The 16,083-nt window shown below is 38.8% G+C and overlaps 1 protein-coding gene across 4 annotated transcripts in view; it reads right to left on the bottom strand.

Moving 5' to 3' along the window:
- gabrb1 (gamma-aminobutyric acid type A receptor subunit beta1) overlaps nucleotides 1-13,224 on the bottom strand; it is a 91,004-nt gene extending 77,780 nt beyond the window's left edge. The window contains exons 1-4 of one of the 4 annotated variants that reach the window (XM_044166376.1): nucleotides 12,931-13,222; nucleotides 12,675-12,814; nucleotides 12,487-12,578; nucleotides 12,319-12,386 (exon numbers count right to left, since the gene is read on the bottom strand). In XM_044166376.1, coding sequence (XP_044022311.1) covers nucleotides 12,319-12,386; nucleotides 12,487-12,578; nucleotides 12,675-12,754 — 240 coding nt within the window. In that variant the 5' untranslated portion in view covers nucleotides 12,755-12,814; nucleotides 12,931-13,222. Of the gene's footprint in view, nucleotides 1-4,079; nucleotides 4,238-12,318; nucleotides 12,387-12,486; nucleotides 12,579-12,674 lie in introns of those variants that run through there. The other 3 variants (XM_044166377.1, XM_044166378.1, XM_044166379.1) reach the window with 3 other exon arrangements.
- Nucleotides 13,225-16,083: the final 2,859 nt, after the last annotated feature.

Genomic DNA, 16,083 nt, shown 5'->3' with positions numbered 1-16,083 from the left:
TAGATGTTTTGGAGATAAAGTCAGAGAGGCCAGATTGAGGTGGTTTGGACATGTTCAGAGGAGAGACTGTGAATATATTGGCAGAAGGATGCTGAGGTTGGAGCTGCCAGGCAGGAGGTCTAGAGGAAGACCAAAGAGGAGATTTATGGATGTAGTAAGAGAGGACATGAAGTTAATTGGTGTGAGTGAAGAGGATGCAGAGGACAGGGTTAGATGGAGGCACATGATTCGCTGTGGCGACCCCTGAAAGGGAACAGCCGAAAGGAAAAAAAGATTGCGTGTCTCGTCCAATAGGAATCTAGTGTTTAGATTCAGCTGAGATCTCACGTTGTCTTCCACCGGGATCTCGGGTCAAAGCTTTGCCCTTCCCAACTAGGCCACTGCCCTTCGCAACTAGGCACCACCTATATTTGCTACTGACCAATCAATTCTCTTGGAAAATAGCATCACCATTGATAGAAGATCCTGTGGAGCTTGGTGTGCGGGATAAAAAAGAATTAAAAAAATAAAAGCTTGGTGCGCAGATTGTGTGAGGATCTCTTAGGAGGGCGAGCGTGTTCAGAGACCTACAAAACCCTTGTGCTTTAGTATCCCAATATCATCCTACGACAGTCTGAGACGGAAGCACTAAAGCCTTGTACTTGTACTTATAAGATATGACAGTAAGCATACCTACCACTTTGAATTATGTTTTTATATTTATCTCTTATTTGCTCCCACCACTCAGGTTGCAGCTCATAGAATAAGGCTAAAATGATCATACACGCCATAAGAATACATCTAAGCAACACATTAATTTAATGGAATACACAAATCATCCTACCTTTCTATTTTTTTTTTCTTACAGTTTTTAGGTTATTATAATTCTTAACAATTTAGTTACATTATACTTTATTCTTGACACTGCAATAAAGTCTCTGCTCTATTTTAAGTTTTAATCCACCCATTGTCTTTGTTTTATTTATGGTTTTTAATCAACTATTGTTTTATTCCTCTTTTATTCCCTATGTCTGTCTGTTTATTTATACATTACTGTGTATTTTATTGTTGCGTTTTATGTGTAAAGCACTTTGTAACGCTGGTTTTGATAAGTGCTACACAAATAAACTTTATCAGAATTATTATACATGCAATTATAGTCAGATCTCATTCCCTAACAATGGGGCAGTGATATTATAAGCCTATTAATTAATTTAAGCATTCACACAGTCTGTGATTTTTTTGCAGATGTCCTTCCTGCATTTGGCGGCTGCAGCTGTGTTACTTTCAGCTGGATTATGTGTAACTTCTTCGTATTCTTTGGAATAGTTATTCTAACAATGTCATATGTGTCTGGTGACTTTGTTTTTTAAAATGACTGCTCAGACTACCTGGGCTACACTTCCTTGCTGGGTTGATTGCATGATTGCAGTATGAAAAGTACGTTGCAGTACTTTGAAAATGATAGCCTTAGTACTGCGTTTATCTCATTATTACATTCGATTGGCTTTTGTCAGAGTGTACATGAAACCACTCACTGTTTTAACCATACCCTCGACCTTGTTCTGGTATACAGCATTGAAATTGAACATTTAATAGTCTTTCCACAGAATCCTTCAATATCAGACCATTATTTAATAACTTTTGAACTGCTATTACTGGACCACACGCCATTAGGCAAAAACTCTAGATGTCTATTGGATAGTGCTGTGGCTAAATACAGGGAAGTGGTCTCTTCTGCATTTAATTCAATGTTATGTCTCTATATAACAGGACTCCTATGCAAATCGCAGCCCCTCCCAAATTGACCATCTTGTTGATAGTGCTGCAGGCTCACTGCGAACAACACTCGATTCTATCGCCCCTCTAAAAAGAAGATAATAAAACAAAGAAGGTTAGCTCCATGGTATAACCTCCAAACCCGCAAATTAAAGCAAACATATTGAAAACATGAAAGTAAATAGTGTTCCAACAACCTGGAAGAATCTCGTTTAGTCTGGCAAGATAGTCTTAAATCAGGAAGACCCTCCGTAATGCCAGAGCAGCTTACTACTCATCATTAATAGAGGAAAACAAAAACAACCCCAGGTTTCTTTTCAGCACTGTAGCAACTAGCCAACTATAGACCTATATCTAACCTTCCCTTTCTTTCTAAGATAAAAACCTGGATGACCTGCAATTTCTGATGTTAAACTCTGACAAAACTGAAATTATTGTACTTGGCCCCAAACATCTCTGAGACACATTATCTAAAGATATAGTTACTCTAGATGGCATTGCCCTGGCCTCCAGCACCACTGTAAGGAACCTCAGAGTTATCTTTGATCAGGATTTATCCTTTAACGCCCATGTGAAACTAACTACAAGAACTGCCTTCTTTCACCTACGCAACGTTGCAAAAATCAGGCACATCCTGTCTCAAAATGATGCCAAAAAACTAGTGCATGGATTTGTTACTTCTAGGTTGGACTATTGCAATTCCTTATTATCAGACTGCCCGAATAAGTTCCTTAAGACTCTCCAATTGATCCAGAATGCTGTGGCACGTGTACTAACAAGAACTAGGAAACAAGATCATATTTCTCCAATATTAGCTTCTCTGCACTGGCTCCCTGTAAAATCCAGAGTAGAATTTAAAATCCTTCTCCTCACCTACAAAGCTCTTAACAGTCAGGCACAATCATATCTTAAAGATCTCAAAATACCATATTACCCGACAAGAACACTGCGCTCCTAGAATGCAGGGTTACTTGTGGTTCCTACAGTCTCCAAAAGTAGAATGGGAGCCAGAGCCTTCAGTTATCAAGCTCCTCTCCTGTGGAATCACATCCCAATTTGGGTTCAGGAGGCAGACACCATCTCCACATTTAAGATTAGGCTTAAGTCTTTCCTCTTTGATAAAGTTTATAGTTAGGGCTGGCTTGGGTGAGTCCTGAGTTCTCCCCCTCCTTCTCCCCTCCCCCAAAACCTCTCTCTCTCTCTCTCTCTCTCTCTCTCTCTCTCTCTCTCTCTCTCTCTCTTTCTCTCTCGCTCTTGCGCTCTCAAAACCTAAAACAGCAGCGGCAGATGGCCACCCACCATTGAGTCTGATTCTGTCCAAGGTTTCTGCCTCTTAAAGGAAGTTTTTTCTTGCCACTGTTGCCAAATGCTTGCTCATGGTGGGATTTGTTGGGTCTCTGTAAATAATAAAAGATTACAGTCTAGATAGTCTAGGAAAAGTGCAGTATTATATCTTCTGTTATATAAATAGAATTGAATTGCATAGGATATGGTAAGAGCCTGGTAATACCATGGAAACAAACAAGACTTTTACTGTACAGTTTCAGCTTACTTGTTGAGTAATTTGTTATGTTTTACTTAGTAACGTTGTGGAATATATATGGTACAAGTTTGTGTTGATTGCATGGAAAATGGAATAATCTATTCCAAATTATATGGTAAGAGCCTGGTAATACAGTGGAAACAAACAAGGCGTCCTTTTACAGTACAGTTTCAGCTTACTTATTGAGTAAATTGTCATGTTTTATTTAGCAACGTTGCGGAATATATATGGTACAAGTTTGTGTTTATTGCATTGAAAAGGGAATAATCTATTACAATTTATATGGTAAGTGGGGATTTCAGTCACACCCACACTTTACTACACTGGGCAAAACCTAACTCTTATGTTTTCAAAATGTCACACAAAAACACTTAAACTCTTGAAATGTTAGCAGGTTATTACATCCATGTTAACTTTGTTTAACACCGACAACAATCCTGAAAAATGGGGAAAAATCATGAGGGTGATACTGACGTTTCCTCAGCAAGACCTTTACTCTATGAAATAAAAATCTAAATCATGGCTGAAGACTTTTCTGTTTCTGTCTTGCCTTGTCTGTGGGTGAAGACATAACTAATCGATCTCAGGATCTTAGAATAAGACCACCATCATCGATCAACACTTTTACATCTTAAATTGAACAATAAAGAATAAAGTAAACAATGTAATATAAACAACTTATTTAGCATTTTAACCATTTTTAAACATGTGTAACTCACTGGACGAGAAACAGACTGTTTTGGATCCTGATCGTTTACTCCAGGTAACGATCTCGTACCTGCAGAAGGAAGAGACACGGACTGACCGTTCCCTTCATGGAGCGCAAGATCGCCGCTGAGCTCCTCTCCCTACCGATACCAGCCGCTGTTTTCCTGCCCCGAAAGGAACAGTTTCGCCATTGGACCTAGCTCCGTCAACGTCTGAGCCTGAGAGAAACTCCACCGGACAAACCCAAACAAAGTGACACATCCATTAGTGGCTAGCCAAGAGCAATTTCAAGTAAGAGGCTTGTGTCTGGGCAGAGATAGATTTTATAACTGTGTGTTATTTTACCTAAGTTTCATTGTTGTGAATTGTGCTTTGCTTTTTGGAAAAGTGACAGGCCGCTGTGTTGGAATTGCCTTACTCTGTGTGCTTTCTTCTCTCTTCTCTCTCTCTCTCCACTAACCCACATACATTTACACGCTTATACACATCTCAAACGGCCCAAATAATGTGGTAGCTTAGCCAGCTTTCCCCTTTTAATGTAAGTGCCTTAAATATGAACATTTTAGGTGGACAGCCACCTTTGAGACTGTTTTTCACGTTTGGTTATTGGTCCCTGATCCCAGGGTGATGGCCCGTAATTATTTATCTATATTATAATATATATATATATAATTTTGATAATATTAATAATTGAATAATTGAACTTACTATGAGTGTATTATCTTTTAACTTGTTACAGAAAAAAACGAGGCTTACTTTTACAGTACAGTTTCAGCTTACTTACTGAGTAAATTGTAAAAACATCTGCAAGAATGTATTTAAGAAGATGTACAATGACACTAGAGGAAAGCTGTTCCTGTGAAGGCTGTTAGCAGGTAATTATTGATGTAATTTTTCAACTTATATAAAAACAATTTGATAATTCATAATTAAAATGGCTGTTACCAACATAAACCTTAGTTAATAACAATTGTAACTTGAATTGATGGGTAATAGAGGAGGTGTTTCTGAGAATTGGTTGCCTACTTTCCTAGGAAGTACGCAATACTCTTCTTGGACCGTTGCCAACACATACGCAAAAATATATCAAAATGTGCGAATTGATTGGGTATTGCGAATTGTGCTATGACTTTTCTTCTTTTCTTTTAACCACTTTCTCAAAGATCGCAAAAAACTGCCCCCTATAGAAAACAGAGCTCAAACCCATCCCTCTTTGGGCCCATATCGCTTCGCCATACTTTAACTTAGAAAAATTAATAAAATTTTAAATTGCTCACGAGACTCGGTACTTTATTGAGCTAAATGGGCATTTTGATAACTAGAAAGCGCACTTTACATTTTATGCTTTTTAAAGACTGTTTAAGATTTTAGAATGGGTGTGTACGGGACGGAATGTTCAGAGCTAGAGTGGGTGACATCAACACGTAGGAATCACAGGGCAGAGATTCTCTTATCTCTCCACTCTGTCGGATCCCATGGTGGGGTCACTGACTTCCCCCCTTGCTGAACTGACTCCTAACTCCTTTAATTGTCAAAGGTGTCAATTGGTATACTAGACAAGACAAGAACATGAGAAAATATATGTCTTATATCAAGATAATGAAGTATATATGTGTCTTATTTGTCAAGATAATGAAGTCACAGCAAGATGCGAAGAACCATAAAATTACTATTTTGATTATTTTAGCGAGAGATCAAGTCAAGAGAAGAGAAAACATGCACACACAAAAAGACTTTTTTTTCTCACCCCCTGATGTGGTCTGAGATAAGATGTCTAGATAAACTTAAGTGCAATCCTGATGAACTAACACTGTGATATTCTTTCTTTTTAACCCAAGTTTGAATTAAGGTAAATCAGAGGTAAATTAAGATCAGCAACCCCGCTAACATTTCTCAGCACGTTTTCTAGATGAATAGCCCAAATGTGATCATTGTACAAGACAAATGAGTGAAATATTAATTCAATTAGAGATGACCTCTTGTTTACCATGTGACAGTGCCATCTCTGTGTAATATTGTAGCTATTATACTGTATTATGTAAATCAAACTGTGCTGTTTAACCTTATGCCGCTTATTGGTAGTGTAAAAAATGAATGTTTTGACAGTTAAAGTAGTTAAGAATCTCTGGTAAATGGTTGAATGATCTGCTAAAATATACCACTATACTATTTCATGTTTTGAATTACTATATATATCAGAAAGACTTACTAGAGTCAGAAAACTAGAGAAGACGCCATTTTAATTCCACACCACGTGTCCCTTAGGACAAAGGAATAGTTTTAGTGTGAAAACCTTTATCCAAACCCAAAACTCCACCTACTTTGGCTATCTGACAAAATCAACTTCACTGACATTTTGCCTTCAGGTTGGCCCTTAACCCCTTGAGCTCAACATCTTTGCGTTCTTTTATCCTAGACGTCTTTCTTTAAAGGTCCAGTATGTAGGATTTAGTGGCATCTAGTGTTGAAATGGCAGTTTGCAACCATTTGAATACCGCTCAGATTATCCTCCCATTCCAAGCGTGTTGGAGAAACTACGGTGGCTGCAAAACGTGTTTGTTTGTTTTTATTCTTCTCTCCTCAAATTTTGAACTCGCTCAATTTCTCACATTTGTGACACCACAAACATAAAATCTACAGTAACACGTTCAGCAGACTGTTTTCTCTCTCAAGATAACATTTTGGTGACAGCAGTTACGGTCTTTGAACTAGAAGCAGGAGTTTGACAGGTGAGCCTCAGCTTAATTTCTAATAAATTAACTGTCTGACCTGTGCGTGTGTATCTGATATCACTGACCCTGCCTCCTGTACAGTGCTTCACTCTGAGTCTAATATTCATGCTAGCTCCTTTCATGGAGCCATTTTGTCCTGGGATACGCACCAAGCATCAGGCACACTCAAAATTTCTTGAGAAATGTTCTAGTTATTATTTCTCTTCTGTATCAATAGTTTGCCAAAACATTTACCTTGCACCGTTGCCAACACATGCGCAATAAATATATCAAGACATGCAGATTGTTCGGGAATGGTGTACTATGAGTTTTGTCGGAGATATGCCTAAAATCACAAAAAACTGCAACAAATTTCCACTTACAAAACAATGGTAAATTGTTGTGAACAGAGCTCAAACCCACCACGCTTTGGGACAATATCACTTCGCCATACTTTAACGTAGAAACATTTTTAAAAGTTTAAGCGGGTCATGAGACTAAATGGGCATTTAGATAACTAGCACGGTTTTCACAAAATCTCAGTTCACGTTTTATGCTTTGTAAAGACCGTTTCAGATTTTATAATGGGTGTGTATGGGATGGAATGTTCAAAGCCAGAGTGGGTGACATCATCGTTAGAATGGAGAGGAGCTGTAAAATTTCTGTTCAACTTGCTCTTACTCCTACAATTTTCAATCGCCATGCATCATTTTAACTTCAAAAGGTAGGAAAATGTGTGCTGGTCACAGACATGTAACTCAAACACACATTTGGCACTGTGAGCCTGAAAGTGACAGGAGGGCCATGCAACTGCCCCATAGACTTCAATGATAACTATGAGACTAGAAAGTTGAGGAGAAATGCAGAAAAAGGTAGCTTTCTAACTCGCAGTAATTCGCACATTTTTTACACCACAAACATAAAATCTACATCAATGCGTTAGGCAGGTTCTTTTGTCTTTCATGATATCAAAATGTTGGCGATCTCTTTTATATAGAGTGTGTGTGTATCTAGCCTAACTCCACTCCCCCAGGGGGCCCCAATGACCATCACCTCAAGATGAGCCTTGATCTCCATCAAAGCTGTCAGGATGTTTCTATTTTACTGTGTGTCCAAACTCCAACCTATTTGATGTGTTTACATTTTGGTGTTGTATTATTGTGTTTTGGGACTTCCTCTGGGACGACCTCTCAGAGGTGAACTTTTATTACACCTCCATGGCTTGGGGGATCCATGTCTTGATAACATATCTGGGACTCCGTTTTCCTCCACGTTTAAAACTGTACAGTCACCCTTTCATCTACACAATATACTGTGTTAGTATTTATATGTAACAAAATGGGTCATAAAGTGTCTACAGTATGATTACAATCGAAATGTGTCTGGCAATAATAGAGGAGATTACAGAGCATTTTTGGGACAGTAATTTCTGAGGCAGGTCGTTATGACATGACAATTGAATCTACAAAGAGTTTGCCCTCTACAGTAGCATAGTGTGCTATCCAGAGGAGGAGCGAGTGTTCTTCTACAGGTTATACAGGTTTGAAACAAGACGCAATGCATACACACTCCCCTGAGCCCTGCGCCCATTCAGATAATGTCTTGTCATATGCAGTTTTACTGAATACTGAATGTTTTTTTAATGACAGATGTATTGCCTCCTGATCTGACCATGACATAAGCTTATGTTTGAACTTAACTTAAATGCTTATTCACAACGACACATTCGCACTGTAAGGAGAAGCTGTGCTCTCACTACACTACACTGTCTACTACACTACACTAAGTCATCTTAAGGTCAGAAACACAACATACCCTGTGAGTATGAGCAGGAAAGGTCCCCTGAAGGGTAATGACTGAGAGGAGCATAGCAGAGTCAGTTAAAACATGTTTTACTGTGTATGATAAAGGTGCAATGAGATTCACTAAGATTATGTGCTGGTGATGGAAAAACATTTTCTCCCATCAGAGGTGAGAACAATGAAGTGTACCCCTATATAAAGAAGTGTGAAGAAAGTTATTTGAGGGTATGTCCTAGCAGATGAGAGGTGAATGAGAAATGGTGGCTGGAAGCTGCAAGAGAGCTGACAGACAAAGCCAAAACTGAGAGGATAAGCAGTTAAAGAGAGAGAAGAGGCGAGTACAAGATGTCATCTGACTTTGATATTATAGTGACTCGTGTTTGACAAGTCAAAATATCTGCTGTGGTGAAAAATGTCTATCCAACTTTAATTTCACTCCACATTTCCCCCTTGATCATCTGCAATGATGCAGAAAGATGCAGAAAATGTGATGTTGATGAGGATAGGTTTCTCTGTACGGAGCAGTCAGTCATTGCTGTTTCAGTGACACTTTCACTCTTAAATTTCAATTTGTCACTTCTATGTGCAGAAGATTTCCCACTGGCACCAAGATTTAATTTAGACTCATAGGGTTGATTTCCAATATCTCAACTATTGTACTGAAGAGAAAAGGGTGAGCTGAAACACACTTTTTAAAAGAAATTCTGACTTTTAGGCTTTTCTGAGGACACACCTTTAGATTTTTACCTTGAACTCAATACATGTCTTACTATATGTCATAAGACTCGGGTATGCCAAGAATTTACATCAAACAGAGCAAAAACAAGCCCTGCCCATCCTTGTTTTCATTAAGACAACACAACCACTGTGTGTATTTACAATTCACAGTCTCATATAAAGATGACGTATGTATAAGTGCTATGAATGTAAATAATGTAGCAGGCTTTGTCTTGATACAGGCTGCTGACTTCCAATATATAGTATTATTCAATAAAGCCATTTACAGACAAAGATTAAAGTCACCAGTGAAAAAGTCAGAAATGCTTTAGATTATGTCCTGCAATGTACAGCATAATTCTTCAGAATTTACAGTGTAATTGTTTGTACTAACAGTGTACCAGTACGTACGTATGTAGCGATACATACATGTAGGTACAAGGGAACAAGATGTGAAGTTAGGGAATAAGGGGATAACAATGTGGTAACTTAAATATAATTTATACTGTAGGTATTTTTTAATTAAGAGGTACCTATTCTGTGATTAAAGGGTACAGTATGATCATTACTGAGCAACAATCTGGCGTTTGGGCGGAAATTTAAGGGGAACTTATGTAAGTATTTTTAACTACTGGGTATTCATCCTTGAGATGTAAACACATCTAGGAACTATGTATGTTAGCCTATCCTCATTTTGTTATCATCGCTACTCCTCCTTTAGGTATGTAGTGTAGGATAATTTAGAAATAAATCACAGCAGATTTATAAAATGCTATGCAAGACTCATTACCCCATCTTCCCCTAAACATCCAGCTTTGTTGCTCTGTAATGGTCATACTGTACCCCTTAATAACAGAATAGTTAAAAAAGTACCTACATTATAAATTATCTTTAAGTTCCCACATTGTTACCCCCTTATTCCCTAACTTCACATATTCCCTTGTACCTACATATATGTATCAGTATGTACTATGCTGCTACACTGTTAAAAATTACACTGTAAATTGGGAAGAATAACGCTGTACATTGAGGGCCACAATCTAAAGTGTTACCAAAAAGTCTTGAAACAAGGTGCTGGAAACAGGTTGAAATTATTTTACTGCACTGGCAGGTTTTTAAAAAAATGAAAATAAAACTCTTAGTACTGAATAATACAAAATAAAATAAATTATGACTTGAGATGGATATAATCTCTCTTTCTTTGGGGAGCTTGAGTCTGCAATCCTATGTTTAAGGGTGGAAATGTTAACATTCCAAGGAATAATACATTCTGACGTAACATGGTTTCTGACGTAGCTTCAAACTAAAGTACTGAAATCACTATCAGCCTTCAACATCCCATATCAGCAACAACTAAACTTGTGCTCATGTTTAAGAACTGTGAGGGATATGAAAAGCAGAGTCACATCCATTGTTTAAAAGTGAAGAACAACTAAGCATAATACTGGCCTCAATATACAGGTAGCTGCCGTATCTTCTGAGACACAATTACACAGCAGTATCAGGCTGTGAAAGAAGATTGAATGACTCCAACTGTATTCCAATGCTGAATGTGAGTGTATTCTACCTTGAATGTGAGTAGCAAGAAAGAAAATACACCCCGCAAGCCAATGACAAAAGATAATTCACATAGCAATGGTCTTAGTCATGCTACCGCAGGAATTTAACAAACATAACCTAAAATACATTATCACAGGTTCTGCTTTTGTTTCCACCACTTTGCTCCCACTATGAGGATGAGTTCCTGGAACTATATTTGGGCACTGCTCAGGAGCTAGTACTAAATCTCAGTTTCAGATACTTTCAGGTGTTGCCATACTGCCATGCAGTGCTGTCGATCGTGATTGGTCAAGCAGAGGTGACATTTCATTAAAACAAGGATAACAACAACAATTACATTTACCACCATTCTACTGCATCTGTATGGAGCAGGACAACCAATACTTTAAGAGGAACAACAGTGGAGAAGGCTCAACCAAAATTATTCAAACTATGCAAAACAAGACTTAGTATTGGTAGTATTGATAATTTGGTAATCTGCCCCTAGTGCCCAGCTCTTATAGGAAATTAATGAGAGTTGTTTTAAAAAATGTATGTCTTCAGTCTGACTAGGAACCAGTGGGTTTGGGGTTGAGAGCCACAGACAGGTTAGGAAAGTCAGAAAGTATTTAGAGACAAACTAACATGATGGTTTGGGTGTTTTCATGGGATATGCTGACAATAAGAAAAATATGAAATAACACCAGCTGTATCCTTTAATAAATGTTTTTTTGAAGTGGATTCTAGCTGAAACAAAACTCAACATACAGTGTAAATATGTATATATATATAAAACTTCGTCCTTCACCCTGAGGCGGGTGGTCTCTCATCCTTCAAGCTCGGGTCCTCTACCAGATGCCTGGGAGCTTGAGGGTTCTGCACAGTATCTTTGCTGTTCCTAGTACTGCACTTTTCTGCACAGAGATGTCTGGTGTTCTTCCAGGGATCTGCTGTATATATATATATATATATATATATATATATATATATATATATATATATATATATATATATATATATATATATAGTCATTACATATTAAGCCCAATTCATGAAATGCTTGCATAACCAGTATGTGTTAATAAATGTGTTAAGTCTGAATTTCTCCCTCAGCCATACACTCTCTCTGCAGGTGCCCCGACCTCACAAAGCTGGTTCTGCTGGTCAATATATTGTAATGAAGTCACATTGAGTGCAAACATTGACCAAAACATGTACACAGACGTCTTATTATCTACTTTCTTCGACTTCTCTGACAAGGGGCTCTGCACGCATGCTGGTGCATACGGATTGTCTTTGACACATTGCGGATCTCTCCATGGTGCTGGAAAGGGAGCGGAGGGAGGTGGAGGGGAGGACAGGGAATCGTTTTAGTTTCCTTCAGGAGCGGCGCTGCACCAACTAAAGTGGCGAACTGGACTGACACATCTGTTTGTTGGAGAGTGCGCTGAAAACGCAAGAAACCTGCCCGACAATTGTCGCGTGGAAGCAGGCTGCATCTACTGCATCGTACCTAGTGAAAATGTGGACGGTAACGTACCATGTTGACTTCTGACACCATGTCAATACTGGCGATGTCTATGCTCATGCCAACATCCACCGGGGCGCCTATGGAAAATGTCACAGCAGAGTATTAGTAAGCATTACAGCAGCCCGCTGAGCATTACACGTTAGTTACATGAGCACAGCGGGCACTGGTGGCCTTTACCTCCAAAATCAGGCCGAAGACGGATGTCATAGCCCTTCAACAGCTTGTCCACGGTGGCTTTCACATATGACATGTTGCTAGGTTCGCTGGCGCTGAGGACAGGAAACACATTCAATTCAGAAATAAGGAAATTATTTAGGGCCTGTCTGAAATAAGACACGACATGCGATGTTATTATCAGATCTCACCTTTGCGCCCCGCAGACTACAGTCGCTAGCAGGGACAAGCAGCAGACCCCCCAGCATCCGCAGTCCAGAGTAGTCCACATCACTAACTCTGATCCTGCCAACGACTGTGACACAAGATCTCAGGGATGCCACAATTTAGCCTGCAAAATTATTCCAAGAGCAACGCATGCGCGTCGTTTTAACAACATCCAAGCGTCAGTGGCGAGGTGAGGCAAAATTGTAGAAACAGCCTATAGCCTAGGTGTGGAGGCTTCACCTGAAGAGTGGAGGTTGGCTCACGAAGCGGCAACTCCCCGTCATCTTTAGTGTAAACCGGAGGACAGAGAGAGAGAGAGAGAGAGATGGAAAGGCTTCATGCAACACAAGCACGTCTGAGGCGCCGCGCAGGCAGCGGATCCAATTCAGCTCGTGTCACGGGCCACCAACTTAATTCATTGTTTAAAATCCCAATGCATTAAAAACGCATCGTACGACTAACTGATGAGAGAGGATCAGATATAGGCTAGCTGTATGGGAGCGGAAAAGGCTTCTGCTCCAATTAGGGAGTGGAGAAGAACTATTCTGCATTTCAACCCGTCATAACATTGGCAGCAGAATTACAGAAGTAGCCTAGTTGTCAGGATTATTATTATTTTCATTATGGCATCAGATTTTGTTTTCATAATGTTTAGTTACTCAATTAACTTAAAAAAAAGGTAATGCATCTTTAGCTTCACCTCTGGCATTATTAAGTAAATCTAGTCTTTTATAGTCAGACTATTCCAGTTAGTTTAGTACAACCAACATGATTTCCCTTGACCTCGAAAAGCTTAATTAAGTTGAACCAACTTAATAGTAATTCAAACATTGTGGTCATATTAATTCTTCAAATTACTTCATTAAAGCTTTTCTAACTTCTTTATTTTACTTCCATCCTACTCAAAAATGTCCATGCAAATTGTTAACGTATTTGTTTTGAGTATTAGAAATTTATTTCACTTAAGTCAGAATAAATAACACATAGCAATTCCAGTTTTTATAATCAAACCATTAATTATAAAACAAAAACATTTAAGAATATTATGTACAAAAAACATTGCACACTGAGGGCAAAGGAATGTACATTTAGTGTTGCAGGTGTTGGCAAAAACACATCAAATGGCTACATGTACTCTCCCAGATGAATATAGAGGATAGAAAGTTATCACATTTATAGAGAATTACGCTTATGTTTTACTACAAAAATATAAATAAATAAAACACATGTACTGAAGTAATGTCCTCAATTGAATAAAGGAATAACTCGATGAGCCCCAGTTTTTGTTGCATAAATATATGTATTTATTACAAAACAGATCTGTCCACAGAGAAGCAATGTGGCAGCAAGTACACATGGGCATCCAAAAGGTACACTTCTTATACCAGAACGATAGGTGGTGGTTTACAGGCTACATCATCTAAAGATGAGATAAAGAAAGAGTCTGTCTCCGTCCCAATTTATCAGTATAAGAAGAACAAAGACTTAATAACATAATCACAGGGCATGAGGCCTCCTTTGTGAAACCATACTTTAGTAAAGTGTCATAAATTCTAATACACCCATAAATCCCTTTGTCACCCCAAATTTCTCCCACAAATAGCATACACTCAATTTCCAGTTTATTGGGTCTGCCTAGCTAATTACTGCATTAGCTAACTAATACAGTGCACAACACAGCAATAAATTGTCCCTTCATGAGGGGAAATCATGATAATTTTTTGTTGAAACTGCTTTAGAGAGGTGTTGATTCAACTTTATGGTCATTTTGAGGCTGTAGTTTGTGCTTTATGCTTGTTGTAATTGTGTAATTGTATCGCATTACACTGAGGTGCTTCTTATGTTTTATGTTGCTATCCTGTATGCTGTTGCATGCTGGGGCAGCAGGCTAAAGGTAGCGGACGCCAACAGACTCAATAAACTGATCCGCAAGGCCAGTGACATTGTGGGGTGGAGCTGGACTCTCTGGCAGTGGTGTCAGAGAGGAGGATGCTGGCCAAACTACATGCCATCTTGGACAGTGCCTCCCACCCGCTCCATGACGTGCTGGTCAAGCAAAGGAGCACCTTCAGCGGAAGACTCATCCCACCAAAAAGCACCACAGAGCGCCACAGGAAGTCATTCCTGCCTGTGGCCATCAAACTATTTAACTCCTCCCTCTAAGGGTTAGTCTGTTTGACCCTAGGTCACTAAACTGGACATTGAGCATTACATCTCCGCCATAATTAATAAATTGTGCAATATTCTGTGTAATACCTCGGTGCAATATTAGTTTTCCCCTTGTTAGTTTTTCTTATTTATTGCTACTGAAACTATATACCTCAACTACTCTTCGACAGTACATGCACCTCCGCTTATTAATATTATTTATTACATAAGGAGTTACATTGTATTTTAAACTGTACTTTCATCACCAACCAGTAAACCCACTTGGTACTTGACACTTAGTTTATCTTATACTTATACCGACAGGATACTTAATTTATTTCTGACCTGTTTTATAGTGTTTATTTTTTCTAGTACTTTCTCCTGTGTGCACTGACGTAAAGACGAGCTACTGTAACAAAGAGTTTCCCTCACGGGGATCAATAAAGTATTTCTGATTCTGATTCTGATGTCCACCCCATTTATGTCAATGAATATAGACTAAATAATAGAAACACCTCAGTACAACACAATACAGTTCAACATCACATTCCATCCTCCAAAATGACCATAAATTGTAACCTTCATGAAAGCAGGATTTATTGCAGGGCTGTTTTATTAAACTGCATTAGTTTTAGCAATTTGTAAATTTTATTATATTTATATAGCGCAAAATCTTAACAGAAGTTATCTCATTGCCCTTTTCCTGTAGAGCAGGTCGTTTTAACAACATCCAAGCGTCAGTGGCGAGGTGAGGCAAAATTGTAGAAACAGCCTATAGCCTAGGTGTGGAGGCTTCACCTGAAGAGTGGAGGTTGGCTCACGAAGCGGCAACTCCCCGTCATCTTTAGTGTAAACCGGAGGACAGAGAGAGAGAGAGAGAGAGATGGAAAGGCTTCATGCAACACAAGCACGTCTGAGGCGCCGCGCAGGCAGCGGATCCAATTCAGCTCGTGTCACGGGCCACCAACTTAATTCATTGTTTAAAATCCCAATGCATTAAAAACGCATCGTCATTTACTAACTGATGAGAGAGGATCAGATATAGGCTAGCTGTATGGGAGCGGAAAAGGCTTCTGCTCCAATTAGGGAGTGGAGAAGAACTATTCTGCATTTCAACCCGTCATAACATTGGCAGCAGAATTACAGAAGTAGCCTAGTTGTCAGGATTATTATTATTTTCATTATGGCATCAGATTTTGTTTTCATAATGTTTAGTTACTCAATTAACTTAAAAAAAAGGTAATG

This window comes from Siniperca chuatsi, linkage group LG15 (assembly GCF_020085105.1).
Source record: "Siniperca chuatsi isolate FFG_IHB_CAS linkage group LG15, ASM2008510v1, whole genome shotgun sequence".
Classification (NCBI taxonomy): Eukaryota; Metazoa; Chordata; class Actinopteri; order Centrarchiformes; family Sinipercidae; genus Siniperca; species Siniperca chuatsi.
The sequence above is the reverse complement of the archived record's forward strand: the minus strand, read 5'-3'. Positions and strand labels throughout refer to the sequence as shown.